The sequence below is a fragment of the Rhizophagus irregularis genome, chromosome 22 (assembly GCF_026210795.1).
Source record: "Rhizophagus irregularis chromosome 22, complete sequence".
NCBI lineage: Eukaryota > Fungi > Glomeromycota > Glomeromycetes > Glomerales > Glomeraceae > Rhizophagus > Rhizophagus irregularis.
In genome coordinates, this window is record NC_089450.1 from 2,472,290 (window position 1) to 2,494,824 (window position 22,535).

A 22,535-nucleotide genomic window follows, 5' to 3' on the forward strand; every position below is an offset into this window, starting at 1 on the left:
GAAACTTTGTTGTGAGAAAAAAAAAAAATTTACATAATCATACTTACCAGATATGGAGCAAAACGCCATCTATATAATACTTTGAATTAAGGTTAAAGTTTGGTGGTAACTGAAAAAAAAATTCGATACAAGATAAGAACAATGGTTTATTTTTTTTTTATTAACTTTACCGTTTTACAATTAGTAGTAATCCCAATATTTTTGTTGCATTTTCAAAATGTATGGGCTGAGAAAAAGATGAAAAGATGGAAAATACATTTTCAAAAAATCAAATGTTTCACTGCAATTACTTGACATTTCAATGAAAACTTTAAGGATAAATTAAAATCATTAAGTGAGTAAACCCCAAAAATTGTTTTTTTTTTTTACTAAAAGAAACCAAAGATAGAATATGCGATTAAATAGAAACGAACCTTTTTAGTTTATTATACTAAAACTTAATTTTTTTATTGACTTATAATAGATTTAAGTACAAAGCCGCGTTAGCACTTATGAATTCACATGTCAAATAGCTTTATTCCCCTTATTGACTATAAAATAGGCTCACTGATTTATAGTGTGATCGTGAGAGTCTATTTAATAAGTTTATGTCTTTAGGTAATACTCTGCTCAGTAATTGGACGCCAAGTTAAGTGACACATTTGAGCTTGTTAAATGTACTATAAGTATATAATATGTGACAAAAGAGGTTCAATCGTTTATATTAGCTAACAAAGAAACTGTAAATAACTACTGATAATGCATTTCCATGGGAAAAAATTTTTTAATTTTTCTAAAATAAGAAATATAATGATATCTTTTACACATCGATGAGAATTAATATGTGTATATTTATTAGATTTCAATAAGTTTCTGTAGAAACAGCTGATAGAGATAATCTGATTTTATTTTTCTAAGTAGCCTAATAAAACTGATAGGTGCCGATACGGTATATATAAAGCCCCAGAAAATATTCTTCATTTTTCACTTTATATATTAGTCAAAAATGAAGGATTTAGCCTTAAAAAAACTTAAATCTAAATCATTTCAACGAACTTCACAAAATTTAAAATATCGTAGAATACTTATTAAGTATCTAAGAAAATATAAAAACCGTACTAAACATGATATAATTGTTAGCAATCAAAAAAGATTGAACCAGATAGAATCTATGCCACCTCAAAATACAGATGACTCAAAAGCTTCCGAATTTTATAACGGCTACAACTTTTAGTAAAATTGGCAAAAGAAACGAAAAAAAAACAAGGGCATATAATTGGCGATTCTTTTTTTCTATTATTTTTTACTCATTATTCGTATATCGTTATGTAATAATCTTTTCTGTGTATTTCAATTTTTATCTCGGCTTCTTGGTATTCGAATATGTATTAACACGTACATATCAATTTTCTTTTAATTATTTTACCGACTATTTTGCAGTAAATCAATATAAATTCATTTTTAACTTATCGATTTAAGAAAAAATATGATTTTTCAAGTTTTTTTTTTATTAATATACGATTAGTGTATTTAGTATTTTTCCTTCCTTTTGTTAGGATAATATTTTTTCGTTATGAGATATATCCTTTTTTGGCAATTTTTTTTATACAATAATTTGCCGATCTTTGCCAAATTTTCTAATTCTCTATTTTTTTTTTGATTTTTTTCCATTTTTGGCGTAAACCTTTTTGGGCCATATTATAATACTTTCAAAGACCGTATAATATGCGTATTTTCGACTGCTTTCCAATTTTATTTAGTATATCAAAAAGGGTTTAGAATACTGGGTTTGACTTTTAAAAACAAAATCCTTTATTTTATATAGATTTTATTTTTATTTTATTTTTATTTCACAGGGAAATATAATTCACTCTATTTTATATAAGATTTTATTTGTTTTCCGAATATAATTAAATAAAATCACGTGCAATATTTATTATATAAACTGCGGTGCAAAATAAATTTTGTAAAAATGTACACAACTTTTTTAAATATTTTTAGAGTATCAGTAAATTAATCTAACCATTTTTGTGAAATAATAGGTATAATTTACAAGACAAAATGGTATTCAACTTCTCCTTCGGTCATTTTAATTAACCATATAATTAAAACTTGTAGAGAAACTTTGTGTTACGATATTACCGGATAGTCTATTGGCCGTTAGATAATTTTTAATTTGACGGAAAACTCAATTATCGGAAAACCAAAATTATTATTTTAATGTATTAGAGACAATAGATTGATGATCAAATTTTTACAAACAACGTAAGGTAAATAAGAACCAATAAAATCAAAGACCCTTATCATCGTATTTTGTGGTTATTAAGCACCCCCCGAAAATAAACACCCCTGGCCAGAATTATGGCGATTTTGGTCAGAATTATGGAGATCTTGGCCGGCATTAAGTGCAAAAAATAGGGTGCTTGTATATTCCGTAAAATATGGTACAATGTACAATAATCGGCAAATGATTTTTTAGGGGTAACCCTTGCTATTGTTTAATCCATTTCCGGGATAAACTATTATATTCTAGGTGATCATGCCCTTGTTTATAATTAATGAAAACATTGTTTTTTTTTTTACTATAGAATACCTTGTTAATATCACGTTTTATATATTTAAAAATTGTAATAATTATCAGGCAAAAGACTTAATTATTTTCAAAACCAATACTTTGTTCGTGTTAATTAAATAACGAGAGTATTTTATTCCTTCCCATTTTTCCAGTTTTTATACATGTTGATCAATTTACAAAAATGTTTACCTATTAAAAGTATTATATTTGGGCAGTGCTTATCTCTCCATAATAATCATAATAATTTGTGAATGTGAACAAATTAATGAACTGTTAGAAAATTTATTAAATTGGGATAATGATTGGAAAAATTACCTTAACAGAAGAGGAGTTAGAGAAGTATTTATAAAAGAAGAGAATTTTGAGTTGAAAATATGTGATGAAAGTAAAGTTCGTCATGTCAAAATTGTCAAAATTATTTTTCTATTTCGTCATTTGCATTTTGGTCAATTTTAATAATAGAATAATTTCGTTATTTCGTCATGTCAAAATGTTCGAAATTATTTTTACCATTTCGGCAATGGCCTTTTTATTTTCGGAAGCAACTTTAGATGAAAGTGGAAGAGTTGTAGATAATATGGTTATTTTAGAAAAAGATTTGGGTAGTAAGAAAGATAAAGAATAACATAATTTGATGTTGAAGAAAATTATTTCTTTTTAATTCAGTTGAATTTGAAAGAACCTTTAATAATTTTTGTGAAAAATTATATTTGTGTTTATTAACAGGTATAACATCCAGATATTACAGAAAATAAAAGAGGACGGAAGCAATTCTGTGTAACTTCAGGTATAAACGATTCAAAGGCGATCATTTGTAATACCATAATTGCTTAATTGCTGCAAAGTTCATTACTTATGTCTTGCTTTATACCGTTTTTTTTGAATTTCCCTATTTCATAATTATTAATCATCAATTTTTCATAAATACACCCATAGCCAATATTGATTTTTTTTTTAATCAAATTATTTCAGTATCTAGATAAATACGTACGCAATAATTTTATTAGAGAATCTTAATATTTAAAAGAATCAATAACTTTGATAGTTTTATAAAGTTTCAGAGAAATCTTACTTACATATTATGCATATATATATATATATTCGATATCTTATTCTTTTTGATGAATGCTTTTGGAATAAAAGGTAACCTTTCCGTGGACGGAGGTGTAAAAATAAATAACGATCCAGGCTTTTTACAAATAATAATATAAAATTAGTATATAAGTTCCTCTTAATTAGGATATTGAAAGATTCAAAAGAAAAATTAATGAGATATGAGATAAATTAATATTTACAATTACCACAGAAGTAGCATTCATTTGAATTTCCATGAATGAAGCTTCAACTATTAAATGCACGGCCAGCACAGAATACCGACAGTCTTAACTCTCCAATCATTTGTAAAACGCTGTTTAATCATATCATTTTCTAATTAAAAGGAACTTTCCCATAAAATTAATATGCTAAACACCTTTTTTGCCCTATTTAAATTATTAATTATAATATTGATTAAAAAAATTAGAAATCAAATTAATAATTTACGAAAATAATTTAATAAAAATCACTAAAAATGAAAATTAATAGATACCTGAACTTTTGTGATAAAAATTTTCATTGTTAAGGTTAACCTCATTATCATAAAATGTTTTAAACCATTTTGAATATTGTTATGAAATTGCTACCATATACAGTGTGAGAAATCTAGCTCAAATATGTATGATATTGAGAATTAAGCCACCAATTCTGATCATTGATGATTACAATATCGTAATTATCAAAATACTATTATATAATTTTTAATAAAAATTGGAGAAAATGCAAAAAATCCTATATATTTATATAAAATCAAAAAAAAAAATGTTAAATGTAATGTTAATTAGAATGGAATACCAAATTATTAAAATATATTATAATTTTCTTAACTTTTTAAGAGTAGATTTCAACAATGCTTCTTATTTTACAGTATGTGTTAAACTATTTTATATTAAAGTTTGGTGGTTTTCGACCGGCACGATTAACTGTTAATTTTGTCGTAAATATCTAAGGCTTTCTGCTTAGTTTCGATCAATTAATATATACCATTGAGCTGCTGCCTATTACCGCAATGGATTCTTATGAATTATCCTTTACAAACAGTCCATCCAGCATGGACTAGTTCCAACACGATTAACTGTTAATTTTGTCATAAATATCTAAAGCTTTCCGCTCAGTTTCGATCAATAAATAAATATCATTGTGCTGCTTCATGGATTCTCATGAATTATCCTTTACAAACAGTCCAGCATGAACTAAAGCCACATAATAAAAGAAATGAAATAATGACCCTATTAGAAAATTATTATTTTACAAAAGATGATTATTTAGAAAATATCATTCTATATTTGAAAATTATGAAGGAAAATTGTTATAAAGATGTGCGGATGATAACTATAAATTAAGTTCAATATTGACAAATGAATATAACATAGTTAACATACCTATCATGACTATTTCAAGATTTGCATTCACTCTTTGATGAATTTTCTATGTAAATTACAAATGTTTTAATAATCCCTCTGGGAGTGTTGATTGCACCTCAATAAAGAATATGGACTTGCTATCATTTAAATTATTATTGAGGTTTGAAAATTAAAAAATTGGGTAGCTTCTATTAAAAATATGGACTCTTGACCCTTCTGTTTCATGTTAGATACTTTCGGAATTTTCTATTAAAATTTTAATTCTCATAAAGGTGAAATGGAATTCACTTGATGGAAATTTAAGATAGTCTGGTGGAAGGCTCGGCTCAAATCCCTAAAATTTCTAACCCCTTCTTGAAAAGTTGCAATGATGAAGTAAAATTTGTAAAAATACATTGCACACATACACAACAGATTTTTTGAATGACTTTTGGTAAATCATTTGAGAATTCTCAATGAAAAAATGGAATGCCGCAAGAGGAACAGAACCATTCATTGTGTTACATCGCCGATCGTTTTGTCAATTTATATCTTAAAATGAATAAATATATAAAAAAAAAAAATTTTTTTTTTTATATTATCAATCGAAATTTCATTTTTAGAAAAATAATTTCATTTGTCACACGTAAAAAAAAGGGGTTAATAACCTTATGTAATTTTAATTGTTGGAAAGTTATTCGGAATCAGATTCGGCCGATGTTCCGAACAATAATGAATAAAGTGAATAGGAAATTTTCATCGTATAAATTTATAATATTGCAATGCATCATTTTTTTAGCATATAATTCGTTTAACTAGATTAACCATAAATAAAACGTGTTTAATAGTTAGATACGGCGCAAAATTGATTATTTCATATTTTATTTTACATTCCGGAGTAACTTGAATTGTGTCACATAACACAAAAATTTATAATAAAGAGCACGTGGCACGGCGCAAAAAATGGAATTTATTTTCAATTAAAATAACCTATATAAATATTGTTATTACACAATATTGATATACACGAAAAATCATACATTCTTATATTTGAAGGTAAAACGAAATCTTATTAAATAAAAATGTATATTTGAAGGTAAAAAGAAATCTTATTAAATAAAAATGAAAATTTGTATGCTTAAGAAAAAAAAGTATGTATAAAAGGAACAATTAATTCATAGTTTCATACATTAATGAAGTGTACTATATTAAAGAAAGAAATTCCATAATGTATAAAGTGAGATCTAAAAAAGGCAACACAATGATTAGAGAAAGTTACATAAATTTAACTAATATAAAAACCTTCCTTACTTTTCAGACTTGTTCTTAATAGAACGAAGCTCCCCCGAATAAACCATCAACTAAAGGATTACCGGTACTTTCTTGAGGGTTAAGCTCTGCCGCTAGATTAGATAGACTGGGTGTTACACTAGCTCGAGCATCACAATACCGACGTCGTCTAATCCTTCTGCTCGTATTTGGTTGCCGTGAAGCTGCTTGCATCCTATAAATATTGTGCGAAGGTCCACCAGGTCTTACCGCCGGTGCAATAGTTTGATGCTGAGTTGGTAAGTTGGCTTGAGCTTGCGCAGCCTGAACTTGTGCTGCTCTTGGCCTATTGGGCTGATTTTGTTGGTTAACTTGGCTCATTATTAGCTATCTCATGAAAAAGAATAGGTTCTCATTAAATTTATTTTATTTGTAACAATTATAAGCGTAGCATAAAGTTTTTTAAGATGTTTTTAAAGTATTTTAAGGTTATATATATATAAAAAAAAATAAAGAAATAAATCTTTACCTTTTCATATGAATTTCTTGAGAAAAAAAAAAAGATATTTTTGTTTATTCTTGAAATCGGTCCGTTATTCCCGTTCTTTTTTTTTTAAAAAAAAAAAATTTAATTGTTACATGTTACTGTTATCTACACCAATTGTATCAGTAAGATAAGATTATTTGATTGTCCAACTTATAATTTAATCATATAAGCTTAGAGCGAACGAACATGATTGTGTTAATAAAAGATATTGCAGTTGATTTTGCGTGAAATAGTATAAATTGAACTAGACGCGTGTTACCTTCTCAGGAAAATGTTTACTCATGTGAAATATTTCTCATAAATCAGTTTTGATAGATAATCTTTAAACCTTTTTTTTTTTATTTTATAAATAAATAAATAAAGATAAAGGAATACAGTATGATCATGCATCTTAATAAAAGTTTTCCTATTGTTTCTATTGTTCTTATCTTAATCAACAATATTAATAACGGGACGGGGTAATTTTATAAATTATTTCATGTGAAGATAAACTTAATCTATGGTGTACATGATAATTATAAAATTATAGAGTACTATATTGATTATATATTGATTATAAATTATAAAGTAAAAGCAACATCTATAGTATTATATTATTAGATGTAACATTGAATATATATGAGGTAAACAAAAGTAAACGTAAATTATACAATTGCATATATACATCTAAAAATAACAGTAAAAGTAACTTTATTCGCGGTCCAGACTTATCTCCTAAAATAAGTGATGTGGGTATCAAGTATTTACGTGGTTCATTTGATTAACATTTTTTCATGATAATCATTGATTAATTATTATAACAGATATAAATTGAAAATCCCTTAAATAATATTTTAAAATGTTTGTGTATATATATATATATATATACAGTATGTATTATATATATATATATATATGTATGTATTATATATGATACTGTATCTAATAATTATTTATACTATTAAAGTTAATATTAATTGAAAAATTAAATCGGGAATTTTGGGTATTGTAGTCATTATTTGTGCAGTTAATGTAACATTGGGCGTAGCATGTATCGCTTATACTATGCAGAGACACTATTCCGTACTATTCCGTACTAGTTATTATGTCATTATTCACAGCCTCCTCTCTTTGTGGCGGAAGTGGTTCGGCAAAATGACTCTTCAATTTTGTTTGCATTGCATGCTAAATCCGATTTATGAAAACTTATATATTGTTCACAAGCAATTTTAAATAGATAAAATATATATATATAACAAAATAATAAAATAGAAAATAATTATTTGTTTTGTTTAAAAAGGGTGAATTCTGTGTTTTCATCCCATGATTAAATATATTATATAATTAATTCACTCTTTGTTGCTAAATAAGTATTTTTTTATGTCATAGTTATATTCATATATTAAAAAAGAGCTTTGTTTTCTTTACCGGGCTTTTAAAAAATTGCTATTTTTAACAATGAAATTTAGTTATAGCGATATAAAAATCTCAAATGAATTAAATGAATTAATCAAAACAGTGAATTAATATAGATGACTTTATCCTGATACTTTTAGTCTTCGTTACTAGAATAGATAAAATAATAATGTAAGTTACGCCAACGTCAGATGATTGTCACTTTGTTAAAATTGCCTTCCTGAGATCATTTATGCAATATTACGATATTTTTATATTAATTTTTACCTAAACTTACTATATAAGATAAGCTAAGTTAGTACTTTGTAGCTTTGTTCAAAAATAACAAAATAATTTAGAACATAAGATTAAAAAGTCTAACTAAAATGTATAAGTTTTTGAATTACTTTTTAGGTATACAATATGTAAGTAATGATCTGATGATCGAAATCGACGTTACACACCAGCTACGTAGAGTTTAGATTACATTTTTTGGTTATTTTTTTAACAATTCAGCCAGTCTTTTCTTAGAAGGTATGTAACATTAAAAAAAATTGACAGATGATGTAAACTAACTACTCAAAATATCAACAATTCGGCACGCGCTAATTATGTTATCCACTTCTTCGATCGTTGATTAGAAACTGGGTACTTGTTGTAAGTCACGTGTTCATTTGAAAAATACCCTTCGCACGGATCTACAAATTCGTTAATTCACTTAATTTTTACAGAAATTTAAACCAGCAGTATAACTTAAGAATATGTTATGCAGAAAATTTCAATAATTATTTACTTACTAAATGCACCATAGCATTGTTAAAAAAGAATTATTTGAAAAAAAAAGTCGAAAATATTTCATTTTTATGAAAAATGTTCTTGTTAAAAGATTAATTAAAAATTGGAATAAATAATATTAGAGTGGTATCGAATTCGAAATTTAAAAAATTACTCCGGTTACACTGCATATATATTATTTATCCGCATTATGTTTTGATATTTTGAATGTCGCTAGTTACACAAGATCAAATTTCAAGCCACTTAACTTTTTTTTATACTATTACATGTTCAAAATATTTTCACTTTTTTAATAGAGAGGCTTCATATACATATATCTTTAATAGTTATAAATTATAAGTTTCAAAAAAAATTATATTCTATAAATTTAATATTAAGAAAGTAATCCCGACGACCTAGCTAATTTATTAATTTTAATTTTAATTGTATATTTTATAATATCTTTGATAATTTCATAAATAAACTGCTGTTACAGTCTTACAGATTTACAGTATATCATTAATTATTTACCTTTTTCATATTTGATATATTTTTCTTTAATATATTATATTCTTAATAATTTTGAAAACGATCATCATATTTGTATAATTTGAACCTTAATTTATTTTATTTGTGTCGTTCTTTACTAATCATTTTTTTTTTAAAAAAAAAAAACTGACTAATTGCTTTAAAATGGTCGAGTTAGACCATGTTTTAGAACATATATTCGAACTTAATTAGAAAACAAAAGGTCGGCCCTACTGTAGTAGTTTGAATACCACATAACATAAAATGATTAAAACAAAATCGGTTTAAATTTATTGTCAGGATAATTTATTATCACAAATATTGTTTACACACAGTATTATAGTCAAAAACTTTGACCGATGGGTTACAATTTATTATTATAGGTTTGTTCACAATTTATTAAAGTTTTGTTTTATAAGACATATTGAAATTTTACAGTCATATTTCATATTCCTCCGAAATTAAGCACTATTCCCTCTGGCCAGAATTATGAAAATTTCGGCCTAAATTATGTTTGTTCTGGCCGGAATTATGTGTAAAAGTGGGTGCTATATTTCGAAGGAATAAGATCATATCATGCACGTACCGTGCGTACGTACATTCTACCACCCTGTAAAAAATCTGATCCGTGTTTTATCTTTCCATGTTTTTTCCGTGAATGTATCATTTTAATGGAATTTATAGCCTTAAATCATGGAAATTTTCATCTCGCTAACACGGATATCCGTGAATGTATCATTTTCACGGAATTTTTACGGAAGACACGGAGAAATAATGGAAATATCCGGATAAAAATTTTTTATAGGGCCAGTTATGCACTTGCACGTGATATCGTTAAACTTAACTCGTACGTTTATATCGTACACATGATGCGTAAGTTAAGGACGCTCGTATTTTATATTATGAAATTCTTAGTATATATAGCGATTCATACGTGAGTTCACGTAAATTTCGTACCAAATTTTATATTCAAGTTGTATAATTTGCGTAAATTTGTAATAAGTTTATGCATCATTAATCTTACACCTTGTAGGTTGTGCAACCCTACAAACAAAGTGTAAGTTAACATAATTTGATGTCTAAAAAATTTTCTGATGTTAGCTCGTTATCTTTATCATTGCTTTTTATTCTCTAAATTGATTCAAAGACGAGTCAGACACAGCTCATATAAAAGTTCGATATTTGAATTACGTGATCACCTAAATATTGTCGATTTCGATTTCGTCAATTTATTTTTTATTTTCGCTATTTCATCTTTTGGGACAGATATCTAATTGTGTTTACAATTTTTTTCCGTTGTGCGCGCAGTATAGTATAATGACTTTGGTCAAAAATTTTCACACAGCGCAGTTTATATTACGTACTACTTCATTTAATTTTACATTTTTATTGAAAAGTTTTTAAGTAAAGTAAAAAATAAATAGTAAAACTAGAAATTTTTGTTGGATAAAATATACTATACAACTTCAGATATATATAGATCTAATTGATAAATAAAATATAAAAATAAAAAATAAAATAAAAGAAATTGGACATTCTTTTTAATTGAACGAAGATCCGTTATAAAATTGATCTATCAGTGGATTATTCGTAGTTTGTTGTGGAGGGAGTTTTTCCATTAGATCTATCAGTGGATTATTCGTAGTTTGTTGTGGAGGGAGTTTTTCCATTAGATCTGTTGTGTCTTTGTTATTGTGCTCATTAGGCCGAACGCTGATACTAAACAGGTTTTGCTGAGACCGATTTCTACTTTCTTGATAAATGATTTTTGAAGACACTATAGTGCTATTGAGAACAGCATCATAGTGAAAATGGCGAAGACAAAACAATTTAATATTGTTTCTTTTCAAAGGTGAGTCTTCGTTGACATAGGAGAATACTTCTATGATCAAATCAATATATTCTAGTTTAAGATTCGGATTATACTTTTTGTCTATAATAAAAAAATTGGGACATACATATAGTATCATCTGTATCATAATGAAATAATTTTGCATTATTAATAAATTATTATATTCAACCTTAGTATATTTATCGTTTTCTGATCAAAATGAAATATTCTCAAATTTTAAAGACAAATTTGATGAAATGAAATATTCTAAAAATGTTAAAAACAAATTTGATGAAATGAGATATTTTTAAAATTTTAAAGATAAATTTGATGAATTTGCATAAAATAGAGATGAGTCTTTATATATATTGACTTTTTCCATATACTTTATATATATATATATATCAATATAAATAGAACATTAGTAAGGTAACATTGTAATAAAAAGTATTTAAACATGTGAAGTCGCTTGAATTTATCTAATAAAATCATTTTTTGAAGATTCTGATTGTTTTAGATGCGAAAATCATACCAATTGACTTTCACTCAAGGAATAGTACGGAGTCACGTCATTCTGATTACTCGGATACAATTAATCGTATCTTAGTAATAAATTTTCGGAAAATAATTCTATTTTACTTCCGTGTTTTTATCGATATTTTTAATTTTTTGAATATATTTGGTGCTGTTGCATTGTAATGTTTACTATTTAATTATCCGATTACTTTCAAAGAAAATTGATCTTTTCAAATTTGATAATATGATTATGTCATTCAATAATTATATAGTGCCGTTGATTATAGCTATTAGTTGTTAAAAAATCGGTTAGATCTTCAATAAAATGAATGAATACAAATGAATGTTTTTACCTTATTAGGTGTCAATGAAAACCATTTATTTGTCTGTAAAAAAAATTTAATGTAAATAAATAAATAAAAAATTTTCACCAGTTAATTTTCATTTATTTAATTTTACGTTAATAAAAAAAAACCTTTGTTAAATTTAAATCATGCGATTTTCATAAAGATATAAAAGTATTTTAAGCAAATAATGAATAAATGAGGAATTTCATTCACAATGCATGTTCGGATTTCTCCATTTTTTTTTTTTTTACGCCCAACTTTGAATGTTTTTCCAAATATGTACAATCATTATGATGATCATAGAATCATTACTTTAGGTATAGTAAACAATGAATGAGATATGAAAATATCAATTACTTATTAGTTTTAAATTGTTATACTTAATGGGTTTTAAATCGGAATATTTCTAAAATCAAAAATGGTTGGGTCAAAACCCTATTTTTCTCATAAAAAATTTTTTAAAAATTTTTTAATTTTACATCGCCAACTTTTATTTTATTTATTAGATAATACATAATTTAATGTCTTTTATGTGATAAAATCATTTTAATGTGATATAATAGAGTTATTGCTATTCTTAAACATTATATTAAGTTGGAACTAGTGAAATTCGTTTAATAGTGATAGTAACAGGCTAACGAGTAACGACAGATATTAAAAGCCTTTATTTTTTGAAAATATTAATTACCTTACGGTCTTACAGCGCTTAAAACTTTGTATTCTACGATATTCAGTCAGTATAAAAAATAAACAAATGCACTCTGTGTGACTAATAAGAAAGTTTTACAGTAAAAAAATAATAAAAAAACTTGAGATAATAAATAAATAATTACTTACTGTATTTTACAGTATAATTTGTGTCATTTATTTTATGTGCAACATTTTATATCCTGCATGCATTTTCTCGCAAATTTATTAAAACTTTAAAAAAAAGAATCTTTCGAAAAAAAGGGGTTCTACACTTTGTAATTTTAAGGTTTTATAGTGTTTATCTTTTACTTAAATGTTTTTGATTCATGTAACTCTCTAATTGCGGAACAGCCGATATGTCCCCGATATTTTAAACTGGTCAGCGAAATGATCTACATAAATAAAAAATTAAAAAAATTAGAAAACCAAAATCCGAACCCTACAAGAGAACATCTAACATGATTTGAGAAGATTGATGATATGATAAAGTAGAGCATTGTTCGGTAATAATTAATAATAAATGTGTGTATTGAAGGAAAAAAAATAACGAAATTTTATTTTTTTTTTTAAAAAAAAACAAACAGCTTAAACTACATAAGTCCATATACTTAAGAAAGGAATCGAAATCTCTCTTTAGTCTTAATTTTAAAGGTTATTAAAATGAAAAAAGATAAAAAAAATAAGGTAAATAAGATAAAGGTTAAACACGTCTAATTTATAGTGATTTACGTAAAGCGTATCGAAAATATTTATCACGAATTAATATCGATTTATAACGAATAATTTAACGAATAATACGAATAATATATATGCCAATTATGCCAATTTTTTTGATTTTGCCATTTACTTTTTAGTTTGTTAAAAGGATTTTGTTCTAAATGAATGGAGACCCATTGAAAAATTGATTTATCAATGGTTCATTCCTAATTTGTTGGATAGGTAGGCATGCGATTCGATTCAATGTATCTTCGTTATTAATGGGTCCATTAAACCGAGCATATCTATTCCTATATCGTCGAAGCCGATTCCATCGTCTTTGATTCACATTTCTTAAAGGTTGTGCTCCCAATATTCCAACATTATTAATAAAAACAGGTAAGACAGTTAAAGACCTAATTAAAAATATATAAATATATAAATATTTTTTAATTAAAAAATTAGCAAAAACATGCAACAAATATTTTATTTAAATTACCTTGAAAAACTTTCTCCAAAAAATCTTATTGCGCCATATTTATGTGATTGACGAATATTAAAATCACCATTAAAATACATCTGAAGTGACTTTGATCTAGATGGACCAATGAGTTGACTAATCAAATCTTCGATATAATTAAAATTCTTTTTTGACAACATCCCAGCAGAAGTATGATTTATGTGATGAGTGGCAATGAAGGTACGAATCAGCTGCACTTCGTTACCTTTCGAATATAATAAATCTCTCTTATTATTAACCGATTGATTATATCTTTCGTTTAATAAATAAGTTGATTTTATCTTTTGTCGAAAAGCATGAATTTTGTCGGAACTAAATAATTTTTTATTATTACCAAAGTACTTTAGCAATATTTGGATAAAAAATTTCGATGTTATAACTTTTCTTTCAATTAAAACTTGACATAATGCCATGTCGATAAATGTAGGACCTAGTCTTATGGCTTGAAATAATGCGTGTGCTTTTCCATAATTTACTATCAACCATTCAGTTTTAGCGTAAGGATCTTTTACAACAATAGACCATTTTCGACATGTTAGAGCCAAGTTCAGAGGGTGATTGACATATTTAAAAATATTTATTTTAATTTCATCCACAAAATTTTCAAAAGTTTGAAAATATTGCGTTTGCGATGATTCCAAACCAAGCATGTTGAGTAATTTTTATTATAATAAAAAGAAGGGTTCTTTTTTTAAAAAAAAACACACAAGATAAAATATTGTAGGAAAAATGCAATGAAATTGTTCTTGAAATTTAGCATACAAAATTTTATTTTTCGTCTCTCTCTTTGTGGTTTAAATAAATAATAATTAAACGGACTGAGTCAATACTACTAATTTACTGAGTGATTATTCGGGCAGTTAAATTTCCATTAATAGTAATATTTCATTGTTTTGTAAACAGAGATGCATCAATTTTTAAAATGAGCAATAAGATAAACAGGTGTGTCTGCTATTTTAAAATAACTTTCATTTTTAAAATATCAATATATGTAATTCTGTTTTTTGAACAACAAGAGAAAAAAAAATTTTTTGATTTTACATAATAAAAAAAAAATTTTCAGTTTTGCGTAGTGAAAAAAAAAATTAAAGAAATTCCTTTTTTCTTTCATAGAAAGAATTTTCTATTTATGCACCTGTTTTTAGTTTCTGTTAATGAGGTAAATTTTCTTCGTTATGATTTCAATTATTATCTATTTTTATTATAATTATCTTCTTTCCTTTGTTCCATTGTATTACATCAGTTTGTTTGTTTAAAAAAGTAAGTTTTTGTTTTTGTTGTTGACAATTTTAATGAATAACAGAATTTCGATATTTCGGTTATCCCCGCCGAAGATATTAATCGGAAGTTTTATAATAAATTCGTCCGAATACTCGTTATATTTAATATACCCATTTTAAGAAACTATGAAAGAAATGGACAGTCTATTTAATTTTGTGTCACCAAACAGCAGCCTATTATACGTTGAAGAGCGAGTTATATTATGTCTTCTATGTTCTTTTCTAATTTATTAATGAACTTTTGTTTTCTTAAATTATGTAATGTTTGAAAAAAAGAAAAGTTCTCCACATATTTACATATTTGTACATTTATACAAAGAAAAAAATCGTAAATTTGATTGTTTATTTATGATTAAAGGTTTTAAAACATCTCCAAAAACGTTTTAATTTGCTTTATAATGAAGTATGTTATTGTCATTTTCAACATAATTTGAAAAAAATTAGGAAATTGTTTTGTAAATATTATTTTTCGTTCATTTCTGTATACAATAATTAGCTCCGTGAAAAACGGAGGTAATAAAAATAAATTAATAATGCAAATAAGTCAGAAGAATGAGAACATAAATATATTAAGTATATGGAAAGAAATTATATTCTTAACTGAATAATTTATATGCAAAATACATATGATACATAATACCGACATAACGCAATATACTTGTATTCCAAATATACACTGAAAAACACCGTCAAGTTCGGGAACTCTATGCATGCTATGCAACTTTCTTGAACTTTGTAATCCGATTATCCGAATATACAATGAAATATACTGTTAAATTCGGGAACTCAATGCTATGCAACTTTCTTGAACTTTAATTACTATCGGACGCATCACATAAATGTATTTATTAAAAATGCAATTTGCCGATCGTCTTACTATGAACCAGTTTTTAGTCATCAGATATATTTTAATTTTTCGCAAAAAAATTATATTATCAAACGTTTGGATATAATTTTTTTTTTTTTTTTGATTGTTAAGCCGGTCCGGCGGTTTCCGATACGAGTTTCAAAAATGGTTAAAATGAATAATATCTTCATAATTTCCAAAATAATAATTATATATTACCAAAAAAAAAATAAACCATTTAGAATTACTTTGAAAATATGATATTGATTATAAGTATAATTTAATTGGTTTTTTTTTTGGTTTTTGCATATTATCAAGTTATATATTTTAACTTTTATAATCTTATCCAAAAATAATTAGTCTTATGTACTTTGTAATCATTTATAATTAAAAATTTTATTAAGTTTCATGAATTGTTTGTTTGTTCATTGTCACTAATATCTTTTGCTCGTTTCTTCCTAAAATAGATTTGACAGCCATCACTTTGTATCCACTAGGAAACGGTGACCGTTATACAGTCCGAAGTGCCGTTTCTTATTCCGTTTACTTGAACGGCGTGACTTTTATAAAACACGCAGGACAAACAGATATCGCATATGGCTGCATGAGTTGATATTTTACTTAATAATGCATCAATAACGTATCACCTTTCGTAATAAGATATAGTCCTTCGTTACATTTCGGACTAATAAGAAGGTAAGACATCTCGAAACGAGTCAAGAATTTTCTTGAAGAATGATGTCGTAGTGCGGGCCAAAATTTTTTAAATTTTTTGTAATTTTGACCACAATCTATGCAGGCTGACATTACGATAGGTCTGCCCAGCATTATAGATCACGTGCACATTAGTCACCAAAATTCATTTATTTTTTTTTTATTGACGCCTGACGCCAACTCGTAAAATGTGTATTATATGCATTAGGATAATATTGGATTAAATATTTATTTTTAATAATTATATAATTCGTGAATTTTTAATTTAATTAGAATTCATATATGATTTTTTTACTTTTGTATTACCGACCAATTTAGAGTTACGACCCGGATGAATTCGAAAGGGCAATTATACACGGATTTTAATTAATAAAGATTAAATTTTTATCCCAATGCCAATCTAGTAGTTTAAAAAACTACTATTTAATACAAAAAAAAATAAAAATAAAAATAAAAACGGATTGATTTTTCATCCGATCCGGATGAATTTCAATCCAGTTTAATTTTCTCTCTAGTACTTTTATTTTTGAAGAGAATTTTTTTTATTATATGATTATGTATTAATAGATATTCGTAAGATATCTCAAAAAGAAACTTTTATTGACTTTAATATTCATAAAATGGTAACTGATCAGTTTGTCCCGTGATCGCTGATCTGAAATGTGGATTGACGGATCGCAACTCTACCGACCATTTATCGTGTTCAAACTTTAAAATAATGGAATTTCGGATACTTTTAATTGCATAATTATTACTTAATGTGTATCAGCGATTAATTTAATTATTTTATTATAATGACTTATTACATATATATATGTAGATATAATTGTAAGATTGAAAATTAATTTTCTATGTCATTTTACTATTAGTTAAATAAACGAAGAGCCGTTGAAAAACTGATGTACCAATGGGTCATTTGAAGTTTGTTGGGAAAGATTGACAATCATATTCAATGTTATTTCGTGTTCATTAAATTGAGGCCGTCTTCTACGTCTTCTATATATTTTACATATTCTATTCGTGTTTCGTCTTGTAAGTTGATCTCGTATTCTTTGGTTAAAATTTCTTGAGGGAGTTTGCACTTTAGATATTCCAACATTATTAACGAAAAGAGGCAAAATGGTTAAAGGTCTATTTAAAAAAAAAAATCATCATTTGTTAATTATACTATATACAATTAAAAATTATAAAATATTTTATTTATAACTTACTTTATTAAACTTTCTTCTTGTAACGAATCAAAATACTTTATTGCATCAAACGAATATTTTTCGGAAAATAATAATTGTTGATGAGCATAAGGAGAATTGTTAGAATCCAATAGGAGTGATGATTTTGAGATGAGTTTATTTAACAAATCTTCGATTTCTTTTAAATTATTTCTTAACATCTCAGAAAAAGCACTACTGATGCGAGGGTTAAATGTGGACTCCATATTATTTGAAAGTAAATCTTTCTTAGAATTGGGTGATCGTCCTTCATTTAATAAATAAGTGAAAATAAATATAAGCAAATTTCTTGCCCAAGGTGGATTAATTGTTTGTTGAAAGGTATAATTAATATTGGCGCCAAATTTATTAAAATTATGCTTTATTCTAAGTTCAACCAATTTCTGATTATATACCCTAAAATGTTTTAACAATATTTGAATAAAATATCTTGATGTAATCACTTTTCTTTGGATTAAAGATTGACATATCGACATATCAATAAAAGTGATGCCCAATCTAACAACATGGAATAAAGCATTTTCTTCTCCATAATTTTCTAATAACCATTCGGTTTTAGCATAAGGATCCTTAACAATAACGGACCAATTTCGACAAGTTAAAGCCAAGTTTAAAGGTTGTTTAACATATTTAAAAATATTTATCTTAATTTCATCCACAAAATTTTTAAAATTTTGAGAATATTTCATTTGTAATGATTTATTTATATATTCACGTATTTGTGTTTTTTGGAATTTTCGATTTTTTAGAGGTTTATATAAAAAAGGTTAAAGTAACACATGAGTCAACATTACTACCATTTTGAATAAATATATGTAAATTAGGTAAATAAAGTTATATAATGTGGCTTTGAAGAGAATAACGAACTCCGAAACATATCAGGAACTGTAACAGGTCGGAGTTTTAAAAACGAATGTTATATATATATTCATATATCGACTTAAACCATTGTTACTGGCGATCCAAACAGTCTAGATCCTACTGTGCCCAATTAAAATAGCTAAACAGTAAACACAGCCATATTATTAGCCACGAGATGATCGACATCGACGCCAACTCTGGCGTCGACGTTAATATATTTTACGCCAAAATTAATGCATTTATGCTCATTTTTAAGTATCTAACAAAATTATTATCCGATACCCGATAAACTTTACCGGGGACGAATTTTACTGGTATGACATTGACATGTTGTAACGGAACTCAAGCAAATCATAAAAAGGTAATAATAGGTCAGAGTTTGCATAGAATGTATAAATTATTTTTATTTGGATAATGCCAAGTGCTTGGAACAAAAAAGATACAAAATAAAAATGCGGAATGAAGAAATATTTGAATATGGGATAAAGGTGATTTTATTAGAAAAGAAAGAAACTATTGGCAATAATTTAACCTTTGGTAGTGAACCATAAATCTCTGTGAAATATTGTGGCTTGCAGCCGATTTCATAATGTACGGGACACGGCAAATTTTTGCCGAGCCGACAACTCTCGGCATAACAATTTGCCAAATGTCCATCCAAAATCAAGAAACCTGTAGTGTCTCCCGAAAGTCAATTATTTGTTGATCGCCCAAAATTATAATAATTTTTTTTTCTTTGAATGATCTTCATACATTTAAGTTACACTTTTAAAAATGGTGAGAATACGATATGATAATTATTTTTATATCTTTGTATTGATAATTTAATTTAATTTTAAATTTGCGGAACATGCGATATGCATATTTTAAAGTTATAGTAATGGTAACCTTTCTAAAATTAAATTAGGGGTATTTTTTTTGCATATTGTAGCTATCACAAATTTATAAAAATATACAAGTGTAAAAAACTTTAATCTTTTTATAGATACAGAATGAAGGCTGTCAATTTATTTAAAGAAAGTGAAAAAAACAAACAAATTTTTTAAATTATATTTGTAACAATGAGTAAACAAACATTTTAATCTAATAATCTACCGTTGATTATCAAACCAGAATTTAATTTTATCTGCAATATATTGTCACATAATATCACAATAATATTACAATCCATAAATTTATTTTAAAGGCATAATTTTTTTTTTTTTTTGCTACTGTAAGTTCACATGCTTTTTCTGCTAATAAATAGTCATATGACATCATAAATCTTAAAAATCAACTTATATCATAAAAAAATGTTTACATATAATGTACATAAAAAAATTAATCTTAATATAATAATCTTATATCTTAGTACGTATTGTAGTAAAACGTAGCTCCATTAAAAAACTCGTGTATTAATGGATCAATTGAAGCCTGTCTAGGAAGGTTGGCAATTGAGTTCAATGTGTCCTCGTTGTTGATTGGTTCATTAAATTGCGCACGTCTTCTACGTCTTCTATATGTTTTATATATTCTATTCGTGTTTTGTTGTCTTGTAACTCGATCCCGTCTTCTTTGACTAACATTTTTCGATGAAGGCCGTACTCCAAATATTCCAACGTTATTAATGAGAAGAGGTAAAATGATCAAAGGCCTGTTTGAAGATATTTTCGTATATTAGAATATTGAAAATTAAAAAGAAAAAACAAGATTTATTATATACCTTAAGAAAATATTTTGTTGTAAAAAATCAAGAAATTTTATCGCATCAAACTTCTTTGACGATAAATATTTATCGGGAATTAATAATGGTTGGTGAATAAAAGAAGCGCTATTAAAATCCAAATTAAGTGGAGACTTTGACGAAAGTGTAATGAATTTATTTATAATAAGCCCTTCGGTGTCTTTCAGGTTATTTTTATTATTTTTTAATATTTCAGCAGAATCATTATTAACACGAAGATTGGTTAGTCTCATATCTTTTGAAGGTAAATTTTTCTCAGCATAAACTAATTGCCTTTCATTATCATTTAATAAATAATTAAATGCGAATATAATTAAATTTCTCGCCCAGGATGATTGATTTTTATCAGCGTTAAATTGATCAAAATTATGTCCTATACTAAGTTCAATTAATCTTTGGTTATGCATTCTAAAATGCTTTAACAATACTTGAATAAAATATCTCGATGAAATTATTTTTCTTTCAATTAAAGATTGACACATCGTCATGTCAATAAAAGTAACCCCTAATCTTACAGCATGGAAGAAGGCATGTTCTTTTCCATGATGTTCTATCAACCATTTAGTTTTAGCGTAAGAATCCTTCGCAATCACGGACCAATTTCGACAAGTTGATATTAAATTCAGAGGATAATCGACATATTTGAAGATATTTATTTTAATTTCATATTCAAAGTTTTGAAAGTATTGCATTTTTGTTTTATTTTTTTTTTATATATGATTTTACTTGTAATTTATTAATCGAAAATTTTGTATGATATATGAAAGAAAAGCGCAAATTGAAGCAAAATTTATTCTTGAATTCTTGTATTTAAATAAAGACTTGATACTCGAAATTCTGTGTAACAAAGATCCTTTTTTTGAATAAATAAATAATATTTATTATTAGTAAAAAGAAACAACATTCGAAAGGAGTTTATATTCTTCCGAAATTTCCAAGCCGCCGCCACATACATACAGTACATATATGTTGACATAAATACCATAAAACATACAAAAAAAGCAGAAGAAAGAAATATATATGTTCGTACTATTAATTCATTATTATATATAATTTTATGTAAATACTCCTAACATAATCTATAAATATTGTACAAATATTTGGACAAACATAAACAATCTCCCTAATAATTTTTTTTCGCCTGGTTTTTACTTAATTCAATAATCAAAAGCGACATTAATTCATAATTAAGAAGTATTATATCTGTAGCTTTTTTTTTTATTATTAATGTTTTAATTAGTATTATATATCAGAAATATTCGAATCGTTGATTTTTTTCCTTTGAGACTCAAACTGGATATAACCAAAAAATCTAGAAATTTCTAAACTTTATTTATTATTTTGTATATATGAATTATTATTAATAATAGAGAACAATAAAAAATCATAATGAAAAGAAATTAATGCAAATAAATAAGCGCCATGATCGGCGACTAACTTGAATGGTTTTTGCTTAAACATTAATTCAAACATTAATTGAATAATTATGAAAAGTGAAATCTTACAACGCGATAAATAATAAAAATAAAATTGTCTATATAAAAGAAATTTATAATTGAACTTTAAAAAAAAAAAATCATGGGCGCACTTTAAATCCGACCATTCGCTGTTGTTGTTTGTTATAAATAAGTAATTAATGTTAGTAAATTTAGTAAATTTATAAAGAAGATTATTGCATTATATAACGGAATTTGTGATTAGAATCTCCGATACTTTTGCGCCATCATTCAATAATTCACTAATTGACTAATTGACGAATAGAATAAATAAATAAAACTGTCTATAAATAGAGAAATT

General features: G+C 26.0%; 6 protein-coding genes across 6 annotated transcripts; 1 reads left to right on the plus strand and 5 right to left on the minus strand.

Annotated features, from left to right (window-relative positions):
- Positions 1-985: 985 nt before the first annotated feature.
- On the plus strand, positions 986-1,213 carry OCT59_014742 (uncharacterized protein; the record flags this gene model as incomplete). The annotated part of the gene is made up of 1 exon (XM_025331267.2): positions 986-1,213. The coding sequence occupies one exon, from the start codon at positions 986-988 to the stop codon at positions 1,211-1,213; it is 228 nt and encodes a 75-aa protein (XP_025190009.2).
- Positions 1,214-5,846: 4,633 nt separating this feature from the next.
- OCT59_014743 (uncharacterized protein) lies at positions 5,847-6,725 on the minus strand. The gene is made up of 2 exons (XM_066150213.1): positions 6,304-6,725; positions 5,847-6,236 (listed from the first exon to the last, which is right to left on the minus strand). The coding sequence occupies exon 1, from the start codon at positions 6,640-6,642 to the stop codon at positions 6,319-6,321; it is 324 nt and encodes a 107-aa protein (XP_066002401.1). The 5' UTR covers positions 6,643-6,725; the 3' UTR covers positions 5,847-6,236; positions 6,304-6,318.
- A 4,300-nt stretch (positions 6,726-11,025) lies between these two features.
- Positions 11,026-11,463, minus strand: OCT59_014744 (uncharacterized protein; the record flags this gene model as incomplete). The annotated part of the gene is made up of 1 exon (XM_066150214.1): positions 11,026-11,463. One exon carries the CDS (start codon positions 11,461-11,463, stop codon positions 11,026-11,028), a length of 438 nt encoding a protein of 145 aa, XP_066002402.1.
- Positions 11,464-13,742: 2,279 nt separating this feature from the next.
- OCT59_014745 (uncharacterized protein) lies at positions 13,743-14,734 on the minus strand (the record flags this gene model as incomplete). Its single annotated transcript, XM_025323701.1, has 2 exons — positions 13,743-13,980; positions 14,064-14,734. The coding sequence occupies 2 exons, from the start codon at positions 14,732-14,734 to the stop codon at positions 13,743-13,745; spliced, it is 909 nt and encodes a 302-aa protein (XP_025190008.1).
- A 3,060-nt stretch (positions 14,735-17,794) lies between these two features.
- Positions 17,795-18,843, minus strand: OCT59_014746 (uncharacterized protein; the record flags this gene model as incomplete). The annotated part of the gene is made up of 2 exons (XM_025331266.2): positions 17,795-18,056; positions 18,137-18,843. 2 exons carry the CDS (start codon positions 18,841-18,843, stop codon positions 17,795-17,797), a joined length of 969 nt encoding a protein of 322 aa, XP_025190007.1.
- Positions 18,844-20,362: 1,519 nt separating this feature from the next.
- Positions 20,363-21,430, minus strand: OCT59_014747 (uncharacterized protein; the record flags this gene model as incomplete). Its single annotated transcript, XM_025323700.1, has 2 exons — positions 20,363-20,648; positions 20,718-21,430. 2 exons carry the CDS (start codon positions 21,428-21,430, stop codon positions 20,363-20,365), a joined length of 999 nt encoding a protein of 332 aa, XP_025190006.1.
- Between the last annotated feature and the right edge of the window lie 1,105 nt (positions 21,431-22,535).

Bases quoted from the DNA above. Each gene is read 5' to 3' on its own strand.
- OCT59_014743 (XM_066150213.1), bottom strand. From the start codon at position 6,642: ATGAGCCAAGTTAACCAACAAAATCAGCCCAATAGGCCAAGAGCAGCA.